This window comes from Oncorhynchus keta, chromosome 26 (assembly GCF_023373465.1).
Source record: "Oncorhynchus keta strain PuntledgeMale-10-30-2019 chromosome 26, Oket_V2, whole genome shotgun sequence".
Taxonomy (NCBI): Eukaryota; Metazoa; Chordata; class Actinopteri; order Salmoniformes; family Salmonidae; genus Oncorhynchus; species Oncorhynchus keta.
In genome coordinates, this window is record NC_068446.1 from 20,219,203 (window position 1) to 20,242,515 (window position 23,313).

At 44.8% G+C, this 23,313-nt stretch overlaps 1 protein-coding gene across 1 annotated transcript in view; it reads right to left on the reverse strand.

Annotated features, from left to right (window-relative positions):
- usp24 (ubiquitin specific peptidase 24) overlaps positions 1-23,313 on the reverse strand; it is a 48,034-nt gene that overhangs the window by 13,694 nt on the left and 11,027 nt on the right. The window contains exons 7-34 of the mRNA XM_052480322.1: positions 21,441-21,506; positions 21,164-21,229; positions 20,990-21,064; positions 20,626-20,784; positions 20,346-20,460; positions 20,025-20,236; positions 18,914-19,171; positions 18,685-18,783; positions 17,777-17,884; positions 17,482-17,634; positions 15,062-15,193; positions 14,515-14,626; positions 13,976-14,052; positions 10,212-10,352; positions 8,346-8,582; positions 7,979-8,188; positions 7,638-7,811; positions 7,461-7,546; positions 7,275-7,383; positions 6,937-7,092; positions 6,627-6,820; positions 5,203-5,424; positions 4,936-5,099; positions 4,596-4,757; positions 2,524-2,594; positions 2,247-2,407; positions 1,378-1,439; positions 1,096-1,287 (exon numbers count right to left, since the gene is read on the reverse strand). Of these exons, the coding sequence (XP_052336282.1) occupies positions 1,096-1,287; positions 1,378-1,439; positions 2,247-2,407; positions 2,524-2,594; positions 4,596-4,757; positions 4,936-5,099; positions 5,203-5,424; positions 6,627-6,820; positions 6,937-7,092; positions 7,275-7,383; positions 7,461-7,546; positions 7,638-7,811; positions 7,979-8,188; positions 8,346-8,582; positions 10,212-10,352; positions 13,976-14,052; positions 14,515-14,626; positions 15,062-15,193; positions 17,482-17,634; positions 17,777-17,884; positions 18,685-18,783; positions 18,914-19,171; positions 20,025-20,236; positions 20,346-20,460; positions 20,626-20,784; positions 20,990-21,064; positions 21,164-21,229; positions 21,441-21,506 (3,973 nt within the window). The remainder of the gene's footprint in view (positions 1-1,095; positions 1,288-1,377; positions 1,440-2,246; positions 2,408-2,523; positions 2,595-4,595; positions 4,758-4,935; positions 5,100-5,202; positions 5,425-6,626; positions 6,821-6,936; positions 7,093-7,274; positions 7,384-7,460; positions 7,547-7,637; positions 7,812-7,978; positions 8,189-8,345; positions 8,583-10,211; positions 10,353-13,975; positions 14,053-14,514; positions 14,627-15,061; positions 15,194-17,481; positions 17,635-17,776; positions 17,885-18,684; positions 18,784-18,913; positions 19,172-20,024; positions 20,237-20,345; positions 20,461-20,625; positions 20,785-20,989; positions 21,065-21,163; positions 21,230-21,440; positions 21,507-23,313) is intronic.

Consider the following 23,313-nt stretch of genomic DNA (forward strand, 5'->3'; position numbering starts at 1 on the left):
TGTGTGTGTGTGTGTGTACTCTGTGTTCCGATGGTGTATATGTACAGTGCATTGGGAAAGTATTCAGACCCCTTGACCTTTTCCACATTTTGATTTGGAAAGGCCTCCATCATTCTTAAACGGATGAAGTTTGGAACCACCAAGAGACTCTTCCTACAGCTGGCCGGCCGGCCGGCCAGCCAAACTAAGCAATCGGGGGAGAAGGGTCTTGGTCAGGGAGGTGACCAAGAACCCGATGGTCACTCTGACAGAGTTCCTCTATGGAGATGGGAGAACCTTCCAGAAGGACAACCATCTCTGCAGCACTCCACCAATCAGGCCTTTATGGTAGAGTGGCCAGACGGAAGCCACTCTTCAGTAAAAAGGCACATGACTGCCCGGTTGGAGTTTGCCAAAAGGCACCTAAAGAACTCTGACCATGAGAAACAAGATTCTCTCTGAAACCAAGATTGAGCTCTTTGGCCTGAATTCCAAGCATCACGTCTGGAGGAAACCTGGCACCATCCCTACAGTGAAGCAGAGTACAGAGAGATCCTTGACAGACTGGGGCAAAGGTTCACCTTCCAACATGACAACGACCTCAAGCACAAAGCCAAGACAACGGAGGAGCAGCTTCGGAACAAGTCTCTGAATGTCCTTGAGTGGCCTAGACAGATCCCGGACTTGAAGCCATCGAACATTTCTGGAGAGACCTGAAAATTGCTGTGCAGCGACGCCCCCCATCCAACCTGAGAGCTTGAGAGGATCTGCAGAGAATGGGAGAAACTCCCCAAATACAGGTGTGCCAAGCTTGTAGCGTCATACCCAAGACGACTTGAGGCTGTAATCGCTGCCAAAGGTGCTTCAACAAAGTGCTGAGTAAAGGGTCTGAATACCTATGTAAATGTTATCATAAAAAAAATTAAAAAATAACATTTGCAAAAATTAATGAAAACAGTTTTTGCTTTGTCATTATGGGGTATTGTGTGTAGATTGATGAGGGGGAAAAGCATTTAATACATTTTAGAATAAGGTTGTAACATAACAAAATGTGGAAAAATTCAAGGGGTCTGAATACTTTCCGAAGGCACGGCATATGAAAGTGTGTGTTCTCACCCAGTTGTTCCTTCTCTGTGCCACAGAGTGACAGTAGTGTTTTGATGAGGCGGAGGTGTCCAGCCTGCAGGATGTTGTCAGCCTCACTGGTCTCCATCTCAGAGCTCCAGCTGGGCTCAAAGTTATCCAACCAGCTGATTTCATCTTCCAACATGGCCACCGCACTCACTGACAACACCTCCATCTCCGAACCTGGAGTGGGACAGGAGCATTCATCATGTGTCAATCAATGAGTGTTGGAAAACCGTTGGTGTGTGTGTCTGTGTGTGTGTGTAAACTTACTGGTCAAGTCATCCAGTAGTTGACATCGCAGGTCAAAGTACTCAGTACACTGTGACAGCAACCTGGACAGACAGAACAATATTACACTCAGATATAGACAACAGACAGAACAAAATACACAGAACAAAACAGGCCGTGGAGCAATACATCCATATACACTTACAACTAGCTACAGCTATATGACGCTTTACATCAGCTTTTATATATTTTCCAGTTACATGCTGACTAGACTGGGCACACGCGGGCATCCGCGCGCATGTTGATTTTGTCCAGACATGATCAGGACACGCAGGTTGAAACAAACTCTGAACCAACTATATTAATTTGGGGACAGGTTGAAAAGCATTAAACATTCATGGTAGTTTAGCTAGCTAAATTGACGTTGCCAGCAAATTTTTCCTGGGATATAAACTTCGGGTTGTTTTACCTGAAATGCACAAGGTCCTCTACTGCACAAGGTCCCCCGACACTTAATCCACAGATAAAAGCGTAAACTGAGTTTGTTTCTAGTAATCATTCCGCCGTCAGTCTTCTTCTGTGGACGTTATATGGTGTTTGGCAACCAACTTTAGGTGCATTACCACCCCCGACTGGAGTGTGGACCTCAGTTCATCTTTCAATCACCCACGTGGGTCTATGCTCCTAAAAACCAATGAGGAGATGGGAGAGGCGGGACTTGCAGCGCATCAAGCGTCACAAATAGAACTTGGTTCTATTTTAGCGCCTGATTTGTTATTCAAATCATTGCAAGCGGTGTGGTCAGCATGTTAGTCCATCTATCATCTCTCACAGATAATTTGGCCCCATCTGCTGTTTAAGATAACTTACTACTGCCTCCCAGTAGCAATGACAACAATACGTGTGTGTACCTCTGGTTGACTCCTCTCATGACAGACGTGGGGCTCCAGAGAGGCAGCTGGGAGGCGAGGACGACTCGGAGCAGGAACACGTTGGGTTTGACGATCTCAGGGAACGCAGAGCTGTCGGATTGGCTCAGCGTGTACAGCTGGTCACATGCCACACGCCGGATCTGACAGAGACACGGGTTAGAACACACACACACACACACACACACACACACACACACACACACACACACACACACACACACACTCAGTCTCACACACCAACACACATCCTAGGTACCTCTCCACTGGCTGATCCTAGCAGGATGTCGATGATGAAGTCGCTGACACAGGGGAGGATGTAGAATGAGCCTGGAGAGAGACACACACACTGTTAGCATTCTGTCTTTACAAAACAGTGTCTGTGTGTCAAATCAAGGCCACATTGTAATCATCACATGCTTGGTAAACAACAGGTGTAGACTAACAGTGAAATGCTTACTTACGGGCCCTTCCCAACAATGCAGAGAAAGAAAATAGAGAAATAATAGACAGGTAAAACACATAATAATAAATACACAATGAGCAGCGATAACTTGGCTCTATACACGGGGTACCAATACTGAGTCGGTGTGCAGGGGTACGAGGTCATTGAGGTAGATATGTACATACAACTAGGAATAAAGTCACAGATAATAAACAGTAGCGTGTGTGATGAGACAAAAGAAAGTTAGTGCAGAAAGGGTCAATGCTGATAGTTAAATAGTCCAGGTAGCTGTTTGGTTTAATTATTTAACTAATTATTTAGCTGTCTTATGGCTTGGGGGTAGAAGCTGTTCAGGGTTCTGTTGGTGCCAGACTTGGTGCATCGGTACTGCTTGCCGTGCTGTAGCAGAGAGAACAGTTTATGACTTGTGTGGCTGGAGTAAGTGACCATTTTTAGGGCCTTCCTTTGACACCGCCTGGTATTACAGGTCCTGGATGGCAGGGAGCTTGGTCCCAGTGATGTACTGGGCCGTACGCACTACCCTCTGTAGGGCCTTGCGGTCAGATGCCAAGCAGTTGCCATACCAAGCAGTGATGCCGCCAGTCAAGATGCTCTCAATTCTGAGCTGTATAACTTTTTGAGGATCTGAGGGCCCAAGCCAAATCTTTTCAGCCTCCTGAGGGGGAAGAAGCATTGTCGTGCCCTCTTCACGACTGTGTTGGTGTGTGTGGATCATGGTAGATCCTTAGTGATGTGGACACCGAGGAACTTCATGCTCTCGACCCCTCAAACTACAGCCCCGTCCATGTGAATGGGGGTGTGCTCGGCCCTCTGTTTCCTGTAATCCACGATTAGCTCCTTTGTCTTGCTGACGTTGAGGGAGAGGTTGCTGTCCTGGCACCACACTGCCAGGTCTCTGACCTCCTCCTCGTCGCCAATGATCAGGCCAACCATTGTCGTGCCGTCAGCAAACTTAATGATGGTGTTGAAGTAGTACGTGGCAACGCAGTCGTGGGTGAACAGGGAGTACAGGAGGGGACTAACCACGCACCCGAGGGGCACCCGCGGTGAGGGTCAGCATGGCAGATGTTTTGTTGCCTACCCTCATCACCCGGGTGCGGCTCATCAGTAAGTCCCGGATCCAGATGAAGAGGGAGGTATTCAGTCCCAGGGAGTTTAACTTAGTGATGAGCTTGGAGGGCTCTATGGTGTTGAATGCTGAGCTGTAGTCAATTAACATCTCTCACATAGGTGTTCCTTTTGTCCAGGTGGGAAAGGCCAGTGTGGAGTGCAATAGAGACTGCGTCATCTGTGGATCTATTGGGGCGGTATGTGAATTGGAGTGGGTCTAGGGTTTCTGGGATGATAGTATTGATGTGAGCCAATGACCAGCCTTTCAAAGCATTTCATGGCTACAGATGTGAGTGCTACAGGGCGATAGTAATTTAGACATGTTACCTTGGTGTTCTTGGGCACAGGGACTATGGTGGTCTGCTTGAAACATGTAGGTATTACAGACTGGGTCAGGTTTTGAAAAATGTCAGTGTGTGTTACCTAGCTGCAGTGTTCATAGCTGCAGACAGGTGACCAGTAGAGACAGGGTGTGTGTGTGTGTTACCTAGCTGTTGTGTTCGTAGCTGTAGACAGGTGACCAGTAGAGACAGGGTGTGTGTGTGTGTGTGTGTGTGTTACCTAGCTGTTGTGTTCGTAGCTGTAGACAGGTGACCAGTAGAGACAGGGTGTGTGTGTGTGTTACCTAGCTGTTGTGTTCGTAGCTGTAGACAGGTGACCAGTAGAGACAGGGTGTGTGTGTGTGTTACCTAGCTGATGTGTTCATAGCTGTAGACAGGTGACCAGTAGAGACAGGGTGTGTGTGTGTGTGTTACCTAGCTGTTGTGTTCGTAGCTGTAGACAGGTGACCAGTAGTGACAGGGCCTCTCTAGCGATGATGCAGTCTTTAATAGAAACACTCTGCTGCTTCACGCATATCCCAGCATGCAGAGCTGTGGGTGGCGCTTCGCCCTCACTGCTGGAGCTGCAGTTACTTCCTGTCGAGAGAGAGAAGTAAAAAGAGAGAGGAGAGAGAGAGAAATCCTCAGTATAAGGCCAAAGAATGAGAAGAGCGTAACAGACAAGCCATTTCATTGCTCACAATTCAGGCTGATGTGTATGTTGTTAAATGTGTGTCAATATATTCCACCAGTGCATTGTATGTGTGTGTCTCACCAGTGCTGCTGACACGGGTGCGGACCCCAAGTGGGAGGAGCGAGCTGTGCTCAGGTCTGATTGGCTGTGGACTGCCGACGAGGTCCAATCGGCCAGCGGCTGCTGCCCATGTCAGACGCATGAAGCACGCCAACGTCGAGGTGAAGTCCCCCACCTCCATCGTCTATGGAGAAGAGACATGGTTAGAGGTGTGTGTAAGATGTTTGTGTTAGGTATGCATTAGTGTGTGTGTGTGTGTGTGTGTGTGTGTGTGTGTGTGTGTGTGTGTGTATAGCTACGCGTGCAGCAGGGATGATCTCCTCTACCCTGATGGAGGAGCGTTCAGACAGAGACATCTGTCTATAGGAGCTCTTCTCTGGCGTTCCACACAGCGACAGCTGCCTCCCCGGTCGCCCCGCATTACGGAACGGCCGACTGGACAGCGTGTCGCCCTCTCGGATGACATCATCATCCAGCAACGACGGCATACTCTGGCCAACCAAAAGGAACCTGCAGGGGAAAGAAAGATCCAATCACATTCAACCTCTCTAACAACGTATCGAAACGTGTGTGTGTGTGCAGTGGTGGGTTTCGTTCTAGGCGACATGGACAGGCGCCCACACAAAAGAAAAATCAGAATGGTGACATTTGCGCGATCGTTTTTCTATTGCTCATTTGCACGTCACGTCAATGATATCATGTCACCGTGTGGAACTGTGGGTCAATTAACCTTGTCGGAGTGGGCGCCCTGATTCTAGTTGCCTGGGAAGGTCTCCCACTCAGAAGTGCGAGATGGGGAGGGGGGCGGGAGTAGGTTGACCAGAGGTCTCCCCACTGGAAGCCCGAGGTAGGGGGAATCTATCAAATAGCGCACCTCTAACTTTGTACAGTATTAATGCAATTAGTACAAATCAGTCACACTACGAAATGCTACCAAATAAACTACAATTCATTCATAATACTGTGAATATATAGTTTCACAGACATATTGTTGCATTTTTTCCTGGTTTGTGTGAAATCATTAAGAATAATATAAACCCAGTCTGCACACCACCAAGGTGAACTGGTTTAGTCTTGAATCTTGGTTGACAGTGTTGGGGAATGGGTAATGTAGTCTTGACTCTTGGTTGACAGTGTTGGGGAATGGGTAATGTAGTCTTGACTCTTGGTTGACAGTGTTGGGGGATGGGTAATGTAGTCTTGACTCTTGGTTGACAGTGTTGGGGGATGGGTAATGTAGTCTTGACTCTTGGTTGACAGTGTTGGGGAATGGGTAATGTAGTCTTGACTCTTGGTTGACAGTGTTGGGGGATGGGTAATGTAGTCTTGACTATTGGTTGACAGTGTTGGGGGATGGGTAATGTAGTCTTGATTCTTGGTTGACAGTGTTGGGGAATGGGTAATGTAGATGCTTGAGTGCCAAATCAACACAAATTTGTTTCTATTCGTCTGTTATTTATTTTTTATATTTATGAGTTATTTTTGTATATATTTTATATAGTTTTAAAATGTTATGATTATTTATTTGTGTTGTTCCGAATGTCTGAATAAAAAGCACAGTTAGTGCAGAATGGTGGGTGGGGGTTCGCCCAGGGAGATATACAAGCTAGAACCGCCACTGTGTGTGTGTGTGTGTGTGTGTGTGTGTGTGTGTGTGTGTGTGTGTGTGTGTGTGTGTGTGTGTGTGTGTGTGTGTGTGTGTGTGTGTGTACCTGGCCAGTTGTAGACAGATGGAGTAGACTCCCTGTCTGGTCTCATAGTCCACCTCAGAGGGAATAGAGTCTCGCTGCATCACGTTCACCACCAAACTGAGACCTCCAGCTTTCAGGAAGTTCTCACAGAAAGACTTGACACTGGTCTTAGCCATCTCGTCATCAGAGGTCGGCATCAACTTAGAACTCAACACCTTGAGAAAGGAGAAGAAAGAGAGAGGTCACAGAACGAAGTGTGTTAAGTGTGTCCGTGCACAAATGTGTGTGTGTGTACAGGAGTGTGTGTGTGTGTGTGTGTGTGTGTGTGCACCTCCAGGTTGTAGAGGACTCTGAAGGTGGACATCCCGGGAGCAGAGGATCTGAAGAGTGATTCCAAGATGGAGGCAGCACTGGGCTGGTGCTGCTGCTTAGAACCCAGAGACGGAGACCGAGAGCCTGACCCCTGACCCAGGGTGAACAGCGTCTTCTACAGCAGACACACACAGGAAATGCATACATGTTATCACCCTGGCTCTGGTCAGAGGGGTTTAACTGTCCTCATCATTTCAACCCAAACTAACCCACCGGGCCTGATGGTTGCTAGTTCAGGGTTAGATTATGATAGTACTGAAGGGTTAGTAGCTATAGAACTAGTTAATGTAAATGTACCTGGTGACTCCATACACTGGACTCTTTGGGAACAAAGTTATCTAGAGCATCCTGAACCTCTGGGTCTGTTGGGATCAGCAGCAGCAGCTTACGCACACGCAGGGTTGTCCTGAAACACACACACAGAACGTCATACATTCAGGTCCAGGTCCTTGAAGGATCTGTGTGTGTTCATGCACAACTCACCGGGGTTCGTCCAGGTTGGCCAGCTGGTAGAGCATCTCAAACACGTTGCACACCAACGCCATGACAACGCCTGGAAGGGACTTCTCCTACAAACACACCGTTAGCACATAATCAGAGACAAACGTGAACTCAATGTGTTCGTATACACATGTCAGTGAGTGATTGTGTGTGGTTTACCTGTTCCATAGCGTAGGCGGAGTTGAAGACCGCAGAGCTGCAGGAGGAGGCGGAGGCGGAGGATTCAGAGCTGCCACCTGAGGGTGTCCCTGTGCCAGAGCTCTTCACTGTCAGAGACTGCTCATCACTGAACCCCAGCTGGGACAGCAGCTTCTGGTCCCGGTTCATAGTCAACTACAGAGCAAGAGGGAGAGTCACACAAAACACACAGATGCATATGATACACAGTCACACACTTCCATCCTTTGGCTTACTACGTTGTCACACACACTGTTCAGTCAACAAGACACACAAATAACACACACACACACACACACACACACACACACACACACACTCACCACGCTGTCATTGGCAAAGATTTGGACATTGTCAACTGGACAGCTGAGGTGCTCGGCGATCTTCCATCGGATGCTGCCTACAGTTTCATTACTGTGGGCCTCCAGGGTGAAGGTGTCTTTGGTGGACTCATAGGTGACGTGTAGAGAGACAGGGTGGCCGTTGAACGATGCTCCGTGAGGTAGAATGGTACGAGGCACAGAGTACAGATCCTACACACACACACACAGTCATTTGTCTATCTTTCCATGTCACGCTCTCATCCCCCAAGTTTAAATGTTTATAACGACATATAGGTGAAAGTAGTGTAACGTTTAAACAAAAATGATAAATGCAGTGTTACATATTTTGGTCAGTGTGAGGTCTTACCTCGATAGTGATGACGTAACGCTCAGCCAATAGCAGCAGCCTCTCAATGATAACCAGTTTGGTGGACCTGGAAGGTGATTGGACCGACGTAGCAACAGTTGGCATGGCGGTGGCCGTCAGCATCTTGGTTGCCCTGGTAACAGCATGAGTCAACGTGGGGCCTCCTAGAGCTGAACTGGCTGCCTCCAGTCGTTTGTAACAATCAGCAATGAACTTCTTGTGTAAAGACACAGAATCCTACAGACACACACAGCGGGGACCGAGAGACTGAAAAACAGCTTCTATCTCAAGGCCATCAGACTGTTAAATAGCCATCACTAACATTGAGTGGCTGCTGCCAACATACTGACGACAAATCTCTAGCCACTTTAATAATGGAAAAATTGATGTAGTAAATGTATCAGCCACTTTAAAACTATGCCAGTACATTACTCATCTCAGTATATATACTGTACTCTATACCATCTACCGCATCTTGCCTATAGCGTTCGGCCATCACTCATCCATACATTTTATGTACATATTCTTATTCATTCCTTTACACTTGTGTGTATAAGGTAGTTGTTGTGAGATTGTTAGGTTAGATTACTTGTTAGATATTACTGCACGGTCGGAACTAGACGCACAAGCATTTCGCTACACTTGCAGTAACATCTGCTAACCATGTGTATGTGACAAATAAAATTTGATTTGAGAGTCAATAGCAGAGATGGTAACCATGACCCCCCCCCACACACACACAGGTTTGGGTACTAACGGACTGCATGTAACAGGGATTATGTAATCGGATTACAAAAATGAAGTAACTATCAGCACAGATTGCTTAAAACAAATATGGCGTAATCAAATGAGTTATATTCTTAAAAACAACGCATTACTTCATCTAATATCAAGATGTTTGCTGCAATAGAAATTGCAGGTTTTTGAGAGTTGTGCTGAGTGTAAAGTCACCTTTTAGTGGAAATGAATACTTCTCCTTTCTGTTCAAATCTATTTCAAATCTCCAAAACTGCCAAATTACTTTGCTTGGTTGTCTCTACAGAAACTTTCTTTAAACCAGAAAACATCAGACCCCCGCTTTACTGAGAACTAAATCGTCCCTCATTTCATCAGGATCTTTCTGTCAAAAGGACACTTTAGATTAGTTAACACAGCTCCATCCTGTTTGTTCACTTCCTAAGCCCTGGGATGAAAAACACGACAAATCCGCTGCTTGCACAGCTAACCCTCTAGTTTCAAGTGAAACTACACTGAAATATACCTGTCAGCTTTGGCACACAGATCTATGTGTGTTTGCAAATTGAGAATAGTCTACATTCAGAATATTTGCACAATTGATCATCCAACCCATGAAATAATCAGATCTATTGGATCCGTTACATGTCTACTTTATGGTTCCAGACTGTTATGTTAAAGGTGGGCCAGACATTCAAACGCTCATTTCCTCTTTTACTGAGCACTATCTGCTTGGTGGCTGGGTGCAGTAGGCCTAGAACTGCACAATCAAAGAACAAGAGTTGGGTCTGCTTTCCCTGCAACTTGACAGTGAAACAGACTTTTTAGCAGTGGTGTCATTTCATCAAGAAGATGCAACAGGCATCTGAGCCAGCAATTGCCCAAAGATGCTGGTGAGCTGGGTGGGCAAGAGGAGAGATAGGTGGGCAGAGAGGTCACTCATCAGTCTGCAGCATAAACTGATGTGGCAGATGCTGGCTAACCAAGTAATCCAAAAGTAATCAGATTGCGTTACTCATTCCAATGGATTATATTACTAATTACTTTTACTGTCATGTAATCTCTAATCAGTAACGGATTACCTTTCTCAAGTAATCCTTCATCAAACCCTGCACACACACACACACACACCTTCTTCATCTTTGGGTTGAGGTTGGTGTAGCTGTAGGTGATGATGAGCTGGATGGCCTCGTTAGCGATCTCCTCGTCAGGCGTTTCCATGGCGATGCGCCAGATAAAGTCCATCCCAGACAGGTCCAGCCGCTCCACACACTACACACACAGGACCGAAATGATAAAAAGGTTGGGCTGTTTAGGTCCCACTGGTGCATTAATCCTAACGGTCAGGATAGTGTTAGCCTCATATGCTGAATAAATTGACAGAAACTGGTCAGATTGTTGGAGTCCATAAATTACTTTCCAGCTCTGAAAATATGTCTCAATACTGATATGGAGATGAACGACTGTCTAGACATATCATGAACCAAATTATTTAATAAAAAAGGGGTCGTTTCACCATGTCAGTGCCTTTTGAGATGTGTAACTTGAAGAAAATTGATTTCGCCTAATTTTAACATTGTTATATAGAGCACATACATGTTCAACATAAATGTTTTTTACAATAAAAAGACTATAGCAGTGGTTCCCAAACTTTTCTAATAGTCCTGTACACCTCCAAACATTCAGCGGCATACCCCCTCTAGCAACAGGGTCAGTGCACTCTCAAATGTTGTTTTTTGCCATCATTGTAAGCCTGCCACACACACTATATGATATAAATGTTAAACATAAGAATGAGTGAATTTGTCACAACCCTGCTCGTGGGAAGTGACAAAGAGCCCTTATAGGACCAGGACACAAATAATAATAAATAATTGTTCACTTTATTTAGCCATCTTACATATAAAACCTTATTTGTTCGACAAACATTGTGAATAACTCACCACAGGTTAATGAGAATGGTGTGCTTGAAAGGATGCACATAACTCTACAATGTTGGGTTGTAAGAGTGTCTTAAAACATTTTCCACACACACAGTCTGTGCCTGTATTTACTTTTCATGCTAGTAAGGGCCAAGAATCCACACTCACGTAGGTATGTGGTTGCAAAGAGCGTCAGTGTCTTAACAACATAATTTGCTAAAGCAAGAAACTCTGAACGCAGCCCAATCCAGAAATCTGGCAGTGGTTTCTGATTAAATTCCATTTTCACAGAACCGCTTGTTGCAATTTCGATGAGGCTCTTGTTCAGATATCAATAAGTTGACTGGAGGCGGGGCATGAAAGGGATAACGAATCCAGTTGTTTGTGTCGTCTGTTTCGGGAAAGTATCTGCGTAATTGCGCACCCAGCTCGCTCAGGTGCTTCGCTATATCACATTTGACATTGTCCGTAAAGCTTTAGTTAATTTGCACACAAAAAAAAATCATACCAATGATGGAAAGACCTGTGTGATGTCCTTGTTAATGCAGACAGAAATGAGTTCCAACTTCTTAATCATAGCCTCAAATGTGTCCCTGCACATTGAATATAGTTACTGTAATCCTAGATTCAGATCATTCAGGCGAGAAACAACATCACCCAGACAGGCCAGTCGTGTGAGAAACTCGTTGTCATGCAAGCGGTCAGACAAGTGGAAATGATGGTCAGGGAAGGAAAATTTGAGCTCACGTGTCAATACTTTGCCCCTTGATAACCAGCACACTTCTTCTGTATGTTGTCAAAGCGTAAAATCGTTGCTTCCCATATCATTGCATAATGCAGAAAATACACGAGAGTGCAGGGGACTTGCTTTAACAAAGCTAACCATTTTCACTGTAGTGTCCAAAACATCTTTCAAGCTGTCAGGCATTCCCTTGGCAGCAAGAGCCTCTCGGTGGATGCTGCAGTGTACCCAAGTGGTGTCGGGAGAAAATGCTTGCACGCGCGTTACCACTCCACCATGTCTTCCTGTCATGGCTTTTACGCCATCAGTACAGATACAACACATCTTGACCACCAAAGTCCATTTGATGTCACAAAGCTGTCCAGTACTTAAAAAAAATATCCTCTCCTGTTGTCCTGGTTTCCAGAAGAGGATGTCTTCCTTAATTGACCCCCCATAAACATAATGGACATATACCAGTAGCTGGGCCAGGCCCGCCACATTGTCACGTGTGCGCTCTCCCCAGCCTCTAGGTCACCGGGCTGCTCGTTATGACGCACACCTGTCACCATCGTTAAGCGCATCATTGCATTATGACATTGACCTGGACTCCATCCACTCCTTGATTACCTGCCCTAAAAATGTCACTCCCTTTGGTTCCTTCCCCAGCAGTCATTGTTTCAGTTTCATGTCTGTGCGTTGTTCTCGTTTCTTGTTTTGTATTATTTATTTATTAAAAAACACTCACTCCCTGAACTTGCTTCCCGACTCCCAGCACACGTTACACACGTCTGTTGACTCATCCAGCTGTAAATCATAGAATTATTCACTGGCTTGTATGCAAAGCAGTAATTGTTTCAAAACATCTCCTGCCACATCACTGATGAGTCGTGAAACAATGTTGTTTGATGGAGACAGTGTTTTTTGGTCCTTTTCCCCCAGGATTGTCCCAGCCATATCCGCGGGAGCAGGAAGAATTAAGTCCTCCACAATAGTATGGGGCTTGCCTGTCCGAGCCACTCTGTAGCTCACCATATAAGACACTTCTAGCCAGTCTTATTAATGGTATCTGTTGCTTTTATACATGTCTTACTACTTGAAAGTCGTCTTTATTCTCGCTCAAAAAACTCCTGTGGCTTATTTTTCTAATTGTCATGTTTTGTTTCTAAATGTCTGCGCAATGGTTTCCTGCGAGAGAGTAACAGTTTGGGTATACCTGGACTATAGTAAGTATCATTAATGCCTATTAAAAAGGTGCACAATGCAGATATCGCTCTGCCATTTCCTGGGTTCTAAAATTCTAGTAGTTTGCTTAATTTCAGTTAGTGACAAAACAAGCAAGTATAGTGTAGACATTCATTGTACCATCTAAAAAATATATTTTCCATAACAAAAATACTGCATTTTCAGCTGTTTGAAGCTGGTGTACACAACCGAAAGTAAAAATAAAAAAAAGCGAAAATGAAACTTCTGTCAATTTTGTCGGGTCGCCCCAAAAGTGGCAATATAACTTTAAGTGCCAAATAAAGTCAGATTTGACCATAACAGGTCTGATGATTTCATCTTAAAATCCATACATTATTTTATGACAGAAGAAATGGAAGCTTGTTTTGTGAACACTTTATTCACATTCAAAGCCAGATTTATTGAATTGTGGTCTATATTAAAAAGGGCAATTATCTGAATATAACAGGCTTTTAAAATTCTATATTGGAGCACAATTTAGAATTAAAATATCAAATGGACGCATAAGGCACTAATTTTGTGTAATGACCTAAAAAGGGCGATGTGTAGACACATATAACTATACTTATGGGAACCAAAACGGGGGCGGCAGGGTAGCCTAGTGCTTAGAGCGTTGGACTAGGAACCGAAAGGTTGCAAGTTCGAATCCCCGAGCTGACAAGGTACAAATCTGTCGTTCTGCCCCTGAACAGGCAGTTAACCCACTGTTCCTAGGCAGTCATTGAAAATAAGAATTTGTTCTTAACTGACTTGCCTAGTAAAATAAATGGTCAAATAAATAAATAAAAGTTAAACATTAAAAAAAAAAAAAAAAAATTAAATGCAACCAACTGGGGCCATTTTGGCGATCCTCATAAGGAAAAAGGCTATTTCTAGAATTAGGGTTAGGATTAAGTTTTGGGGTTAATCTTAGGGTAAGGGTTAGGGAAAATAGGATTTTGAATGGGAATCAATTGTGCCCCCACAATGTTAGTAAAACAAGACTGTGCGTGCGTGTACTGACTCACCAGTTGAGTCCCCTGGCGTTTCAAGCGATGGTCACACAGGTTGACGTTCTCAAAAAAGGTCTTGAACAGATTGAAGCCTGAAAAATCCCAAATAAAACCCTGGTTAAAGCCACTATCTAAGATTTACATGCAGTGCATTCGGAAAGTATTCAGACCCCTTGACTTTTTCCACATTTTGTTAGGTTACAACCTTATTGTAAAATGGATTTCATTGTTGGTTGTCCTTATTTAGACAGGATGCACCTGAGCTCAATTTGGAGTCTACTAGCAAAGGGTCTGAATACTTACGCAAATAAGGTTCCATGTTTTATTTGTAATAAATATGCAGACATTTAAAAAAAAAAACTGTTTTTGCTTTGTCATTATGGGGTATTGTATGTAGATTGATGAGGAAAATTGTTAATTTAATCCATTTTAGAATTGATTAAACAAAACTTGGAAAAAGTGAAGGGGTCTGAATACTCCAAATGCACTTTGTCGATGAGTGGGCTGCCATCAAAAATGTTTTCAAAAAGATACATTGTGTGTGTGCATCTCACCATTCATAGTAATCTCGTAGGGCTCCAATTTGAGGATCTTCTCTTTGAAGAGCTGCTGCTGAACATCACTCTCCAGATCATGCTGGCCCTTAGTGAACCACTCAAAACACATCTACACACACAGGTAAAGTCAGAAAAAGTGGAAAAAGTACACAAATGTCATAGTTGAGTACAAGTAAAGATACTTAAGTCATTTTCTGTTAAGGTAAAAGTCACCCAGTAAAATCCTACAAGAGTAAAGGTAAAAAGTATTTTGTTTTAAATATACGTATGTATCAAAAGTAAATGTAATTCCTAAAATATACTTTAGTATCAAAGGTAAAAGTATAAATCATTTGTAATTCCTTATATTAGGCAAACCAAACAGCACGAGATCTTTGTATTATTTTTTTAAAAATTCACACACACACACACACACACACACACACACACACACACACACACACACACACACACACACACACACACACACACACACACACACACACACACACACACACACACACACACACACACCGAGAGAGGACTATGTAACATGTGTAGGTACCTCTCTGTCCAGCTCGCAGACTTCGGGTCCAGAGACCAGGCAATCCCATAGTTCTTTGGCTCTGTTCCAGACCAGGTAGAGGCTGGCCTCCTGGAGGAAGAAGGCCAGGAACCTCAGGTGGCCGTCTAGATACTGAGGAGGGGAGGGAGAAAGAGTCAGAGGCTAGCATGTACTTCAAACCACAATCATCACTGTTCTGAGTAACTCTAAGGCTTCATGCCACAATGATTACCACCCTGAAGCACTCACCTCTGTAATCATTAAGTTATTTGAGAGGCTGGTTATGGCACGCATTAACGGCACCATCCTAGCCACTCAAATTTGCATACCATCCCAACAATCTCAATTGGTCTCCACACTACCCTCACCCACTGAGATAAGAAGAATACCTATGTGAGAATGCTGTTCATTGACTACAGCTCAGCATTCAACACCATTATCCCCTACACACTTGTCACCAAGATTAGGACTCTGGGTCTGAACACCTCCCTCTGCAACTGGATCCTGGAATTCCTGACGGGCCGACCCGAGGTGGTGAGGGTAGGCAACATCACCTCCACCAGGCTGACCCTTAAAAGAGGGGCCCCACAGGGATGTGTGCTTAGTCCCCTTCTGTACTCCTTGTTCACCCATGACTGTGTGGCCACGCACGGCTCAACACCGGCGACAATGAGTCAGCCTACAGGGTGAAGGTCAGAGCAACAATCTCTCCCTCAACGCAAGACCAAGGAGCTGATCGTGGACTAGAGAAAACGAGGGGCACGGACGCCCCCATCCACATCCACAGAGTGGCAGTGGAGCAGGTAGACAACTTCAAGTTCCTCGTTGCCGAAACCACTAAAGACTTCAAACGGTCCAAATACACACACACTGTCTTGAAGATGCAACAGTGTCTCTTCCCCCTCAGGAGGTTGAAAAAGTTTGGAGTGGGCCCTCAAATCCTTAAAAACAATCTACAGCTGTACCAGCTGTGAGAGCATATTGACTGGCTGCATCACTGCTTGGTATAGCAATAGCACCGCCCTCAATCGCATAGCGCTACAGAGGGTTGTGCGGACAGCTCAGTACATCACTGGGACCGAGCTCCGTGCCATCCAGGACCTCTATATCGGTGTGAAAAGAAGGCCCGGAAAATCAAAGACCACAACCACCCAAGCCATAGACTATTTTCTCTGTTGCCGCACAGGATCAAGTCTCACAACAACAGGCTCTTGAACAGCTTCTATCCCCAAGCAATACAACTGATAAATAGCTAACAAAATGGCTAAACGGACAGAGTTGACCTTTGACGTTCTCTTTTACATTTGTCTCTATGCACACTCACAGGGCCCTACACACAAACATTCACTCCACCATTTGCTCATTCACATTTATACTGACTCTACACACGCACTCACATGCAAGCTGCTGCTACTACTCCGTTTCTTATATCCTGTTGCCTAGTCCCCTTACCCCTGTGCATATCTACCTCCTTCACTCCAGTATCACTGCACATGTAAATATGGTATTGGATCTGAATTTTTTAAATATTTCCTGTCTATAGTATGCTTACTTAATTCAAAGTGTATTTCATATTTATTATTTCTCGTGTGCTTTTTTCTAGTAATACATTGTTTTTGATTATTGCATTGTTTGGTTTAGAACTGGCAAGAAAGGCCTTTTGCTGTACTTGTGACATTAAAATGTCAAAATCCTCAGTCCATCATCTCAACTAGGGCCAGGACGATACGAGTATCGTGACAAGGAAACAAAACACGAAAGCGGATTCAACGTCTTTAGAAAAACAGCCCTAATGTTGGAAACAAACATCATTATGTTGTCATCCAGTCACATACTTTCCAATCTATATCACACTATACAGCAGATTCCCCCCAATTTCATGATCTTGTCTCATTGTCAAATTCCCAACGGGCCTGGAAGAGGTGATGGTCGAGTCATGCGTCCTACGAAACATGACCCACCGAGCCATGCTTCTTAACACTCGCTCACTTAACCTGGAAGCCAGCTACACCAATGTGTGGAGGAAACACCGTTCAACTGACAACTGAAGTCAGCCTGTAGGCGCCCGGCCCGCCACAAGGAGTCGCTAGAGCGCGATGAGCCAAGTAAAGGCTGCCGGAAAACCCTCCCCTAACCCGGACGACACTGGGCAAATTTTGCCATTCATGGCCGGATCGAACCCCAGGCTGTAGTGACGCTGCAACACTGCGAATCAGTGGCTTAGAACATTGCACCACTCAGGAGGCCATAAAACTTTTTTTTTTAAGGACCAAAGAGTTGTCTGCTTGGTGTTCTTTTTTGCCATGGAAAAAATATTGCAATACTGGTATCGTCACAGCCCTAATCTCAGCCACAAACTCCTACCAAAGCTCTACATTCATCAACCCATCAAAGCAAATCACACAGACACGCTGCAGCACCTCCTGGTAGGTGTATCGTCCATCTACGAGTGTGTGTCCGGCCAGTCCATTGCTCCCAGCTGCAGACACAGCCAGTCGATGACAGACCACCAAAGATCCTGTGATCAATTTGACGATCTCAAAGTTCTTCTTCAAGTCCTGGATGATGCTCTGCTGGGGAAGCACATGTGCTATGAAGATGTGTCTGTTCATTTTAAAATGTGTCAAGTAATGTGTTCATGTACTTTTAATGCTGTCAACTGCTGCCATCTTGGATAAGGTCTCTCTTGCAGGGGTAATGTGTGTGTGTGTGTACCTTGTCCTGTTTCTGGTAGGTCTGTTTGATGAAGGAACGTGTGATCTCATGGAGCTGCCGCAGAGCTGGAACCACCCAGACCGCTTGGGGGCTGCCCTGCTGTGAAGACTGCACACACACACACTAGATGAGCAGTACCGTCAGATTCCTTCAGCTCATCCAATCACATGACACAGAACACCAGAGCCGCCCCACACCTTACACCTTGAAGCCCAAACACAAACCTTATCCAGTCAATACCCCACCCCTTGACTTATACACCTGGACTTCCCCCAACACACACACGCCTTATAACCTCAAATGAAGACTGGCCCATTCCACAGAAAATTAAGACACCTGATGTAGTACTGAAACAGCTCATGTTACCCTGCGTCCTTAACCAAGTGGGAAGGTGGAATTTACCACATACACCTAGGAAAAATCCACTTGAATGCCCCTCCAACTGGTAATTACTAGTGGGAAACTCGTCTATCATCCCTGAGCTCCCACTTCCACATGCTGACCTCTGACAACTAAGGAAATTCTCGATAACAGCATTTTGGGCAGTTAAATGCAACAACAAAAGCAATCTATAAATATGGTTATTGAACCCTTTAAATTGTTTACAAGCTGCACTTTTAGTTAATGGTTGACGCAGCTTGTTGGCCATTAGCCAATCTGTGTTTCTCAACGAGTTCAAAGACTGTGAAAGCATCCAACTGGTATTTACGACTTCACAACTTGTAATTTCCACTTTCCCACTTGGTTATGAACGCAGCATTAAAATCAAGTCTAGCAATCCTTCAGTGACCAATCAAATCCCCCCGTGATCCAGCACTCCTCCAGAATTGGTTGGTGTGTAGCATTGAGAAGATTGTAGGTGAATGCTGAGGGGTCAGTAGAGTTGGAAGTGGAGGGGCTTCTCTTACTTTGGCCAATGAGTTCTCTTTGGCTTTCTTCTTGCCCCAGGAGCCAGTAAGAAACGAGCTCTGAATGTCGCTGGTTTTACCCTCCTCCTCAGTCTGAGTCTACAAACATAAACTGGCTTATTCAGGACGTGTGCGTGCGTGTAAAAAAAAACGTACATTGACATTCAAAGGCTGTGAGTGACAAAGCGCTTCAGCCTACAGAGAAACAGAAAGTGTGTGTGTTTCTCACCTTCTTGATGTCTTCTATACATTTGATGATGTAGCAGCGTTTGACAGTCTCCTTCACAGCGTACGCGTCGGTGAGGATGGCCAGGTGTTCCTCAGACGCCTGCTGTACCAGGGAGGTGGGCAGGGTTGGCAGATGGGCAAACTCCCACAGCACCTCCAGCACCTTCCCTGTGGTGGCCTCAGAGCGGGCCTCTCTACCGATCCTCCCAATCAGACTGAGCAGCTTCTGCCTCACACGGTCACTCTCTACCTCCCAGCTCTGGAACACACGCACACATATTCAGGGCCTAAAATTAACTTTTTGTTCCACCAGCTATGGTGGCAGGTAGATGAAAGAAGAAAAAAAATCTACCAGCCATTCAGATTTTTTTTACCAGCCAAAATATGTTTGTTATAATTACATTTAAAAAAAATAAACAACCACGCTTTGTCATTTTTCTAAAACAAGAAATGTATTAGAAATAAGTAAATGTGGTAATATTGCTCAAATTCATTTCATTTTTTGTGACCAGAGTCTTTTACCCAAAATATCAGATGAAAACATTTTCCCGCTTCCCCTATAAGGGCAGGAGGTTACCGTGGTAACAGGGCCACTCAAATCATGTCACTTGTGTCTGTGAGAGATTTGGGATGTGACTAGTAGTAGACAGCATCTACAGCATATCTGCTATGAATTGAACAAAACCATGTAAATAGCCAAGAAATAACAGGACAAAGTCTCCCTTTGCAGACTTGAGTTAATTAAAACCAACTTTTATGCCTGTGCCAGCGCCTCCAAAAATGTATCTATCAGCACTTCACTCACAGTGCTTAAAGCTGTTGCTGCGCGAAGTGATATGTAGGATTTGTATTTCTTTGTGATTAGCAGCTATGAAACAAAACAGCAGAAATAGTTAGAAAACTCACACATATGCTCAGAGTCGACTTCTGACTCTTATTTTTATTAACAAAATGGGAAGGTAATGCTTGCAGTGTAGAGCCTGCAAATTGACCACCCCCCCCAACGTGGCTGGTGAAATAGACATTCTTAACCGCCAATAGCTAAATCGACCAGCATTTGCCTGAGCATAAAAGTAACACACACAGAGACGTTCCTAAGCACACATACAGACCTTCTGTATAAGGACAAACAGGTGGCTGAGCTGGTCTAAGTTGAACTTGACGGCAGCAGCAGCCATGATGGTGTGGATGTTCTCAATCACCGTGGACGACTGTCCTGCCTGTATCATCCAGATCTTAGAGAGCTCGTCCAGAGACAGTTTACTGCCCAGCAACTCAATGATGCCTTTTATTCGATCACAATACTGGGCCTGGTCTATGTTACCTAGAACACACACACTTCTATTACTGCTTTCTCTTACCTGGAATCACATGTCAAGATAGATAAAAGTACAAATATGTTGTTCCAGTGCTAACATTAACATTGTCTTTACCCTCCAGTGCTATTGAGAGGACAGAGTTTTCTACCAGCCAGTCCAGCAGTCTGTCTGTGTCAATGGCATTCTTCACCGTCTTAGACATAGTACTCTCCTCAATCAGCTTAGTCACCTAGACACATAAACACATTTCATACCGTTTATAGCAAGAAGCATCCACATGGACAATAGCATAACAATAAGGAGAGCGACACCAGTTTTTCATGGCCCTGCTAACTTTGGCAAAGGCTTCCTGTTTTACATCTAACCTTTCATGGTGTAACCCCTGACCTCTCACCTCTTTGAGGGAGTTCATCTTGGTAGAGAAGTGAGGAGTCTTCAGCATGCGTAGCAGAGTGTCCAGGCGCAGGTCGTCCACCACAGTGACCAGGGTGGTCTGGAACCTCATACACAGCAGCTTTATGGCCGACAGCAGTTCTGGGATGCTCACCAGCCTCTACAGGACGGACGGAAACAATCAGCATCTGATGCTGTGTTCATAGGAAACTCTGTGCAGTCTGACTGTTCGCTTCAGACTTTAAGCGCTGAATGAACGGTTTTAGACGTTGGACACTGATATTTATAACATTTACGAGAGCATCCCAAGGTCTGTAGAGCAGAGTCTTGCGGGTAAACAAGGCAAGGGGGGGGTATTGTGGTACCTTGTCTTTCAGGTCCTTCTCCTCCAGGTTCTGAACATAGGTGATCATCTTATGGATAACAGGATCCAACATGGGCTTCAAGCAAACACACATTATTATTATTAGTCTCATGAAGTCATCATCATGCTGAGGATGTGCCATATGTTGCGTGTGTGTTGGAGGGAAATGTCTTACCTGCACCAGGCTGGAGTTGAGGTATTCTGCACACACAGATAGAGGCTGGACCAGAGCAGACACACACTGCAGAGAAACAGAGAGTTGCATACACACATAGTCTAAAAAAGACAATGTTAAATGGTTGTCTCCCAAAGGTGAGGAGGTGGTGGTGGTGGGGGGGGCTAATGGTGGAAAGGGATCCATGTGTGTGTTGTTCTGGTTAGAATCCTCAAAAGGAAGGACTCACACAAGGAGATCTAAGAGTAGCCACACAAGTACGCATGCGTCCCCTTACCCCAATCTCTATCTCCTGTGTATTGAGTTTAGCCTGGATAGCAGTGAACCCTCCCATCTCTCCAAACTAGAGAGAGCAAGAAGGGAAAGGACATTGAGAGAAGAGACAGAAATACACAGTCACTTCACTGAATAGAGACACAGACAAAAATGGACGGCAATTGGACTGTAACGGAACTGTCTGAACATGCCATACAGCTCTATGCACAATGACTACTTTGAAGAATTTACATAGTAAAAAGGTTTAAATACATTTACTGGAAAAACTGCAGATGCTAAATTTGGTAAAGTAATTAAGGTAAAAATCCACTTTTACGAGCTGAACGGCGATGGCCAGAGCTTACTCATGATGTTGCACAATGATTTAAGTCAATAAGTCATTGTTTTAGACAAAGTATGATACTGTATATTTATCCAAACTGTGCACTCCGTGTAAATCCACATGAATGCAGTATCTTTTCCTATGACAGACATTATTGTCAGCCTACGTTTTGTTTCAGGACTGGGTTTTATTTTAACGTTACCACCAGCATGGCATTGTATATTAATCAGAAACAGCTGCAATTTTATTCCTCTTCACGACTGAACTGATCCAAACAGACTTGTGTTCACTGAGCCATGGAGCAAAATAAAATAAGGGGTGCAAATTTGTTTTTTTAACAGAGAATTATCAGATTACTTTAGATCATTTGCAAATGTTCACTGATTTGTTAGGTCTGTATTAAAAAAAACACACACAGTGGCCAGTCACCCCGTTCACGAAAATGGTTCGCTCCTACAGAGAGTGAGTCACGTGGCCGTGGCTTGCTAGAAAAGCAGGCAGACAGGCATCGAGGCATTCATTTACTGTTCGATTGAACGTTAGAATGAGCAAAACGAGTGACCTAAGCGACTGAGTGTGGTATGACCATCAGTGCCATGCACGTCAGCTCCGGTGTTGGCTTTTCTCTCAGGACAGTGTCTGCGGTTTACTGAAAATGCTGCGACAAACAAAAAAATGATCCAGTCAGGGGCAATCCTGTGGGCAAAAACAACTCGTTGTTGAGGGGTCAAAGGAGAATTGCAAGAATCATACAAGCTAACAGGCGGGCCACAAACAGACAAAAACAGCGCAGTACAACAGTGGTATGCAGAACAGCATCTCGGAACACACAACTCGTTGGTCCTCGTCACAGATGGGCTAATGCAGCAGACGACCACAATGGGTTCCACTCCTATCAGCCAAAAACAAGAAGAAGCGGCCATGCGATCACCAACACTGGACAATTGAGGAGTGGAAAAACTTCAGCCTGGTCTGACGAATCCCGGTTTCTGTTGCGTCATGCTAATGGCAGAGTAAGGATTTGGCGTAAGAGTCCATGGCCCCATCCTGCCTGGCGTCAATAGTACAGGCTGGTGGTGTAATGGTGTGGGGAATGTTTTCCTGGCACACGTTATGTCCCTTGATACCAATTGAGCAACATTTCCATCCCCCGAAGAATTCACGCTGTTCTGGACGCAAAGGGGGATCCGAACCAGTACTAGATGGTTGTACCTAATAAACTAGCCACCGAGTGGCTAGTGACCCCTTTATAAATAGTGTTATTGTGTGATGTGATAGCATTTTGAAAAACTGCTCCCCCGTCGCCGCAAGATTTTGACCGCTCATGTTTTGCTTCACTACACGCTCCACTGCTTTGACTGGTGTAACAATAGCTAGAAACCACAAGTGTCTATGCAGATAACGAAAAGGCATACACGTAAGAAAATTCAAGGAATTTATAGTTAGTTACATGTCACTTGCAGCGGGCATGATCATGAGCAAAGTCATTGTAGCCTATCATTTCACTTCCCATGAGAACCATGAGCATTGTTTTTGCAGTACCGCAGCCGAA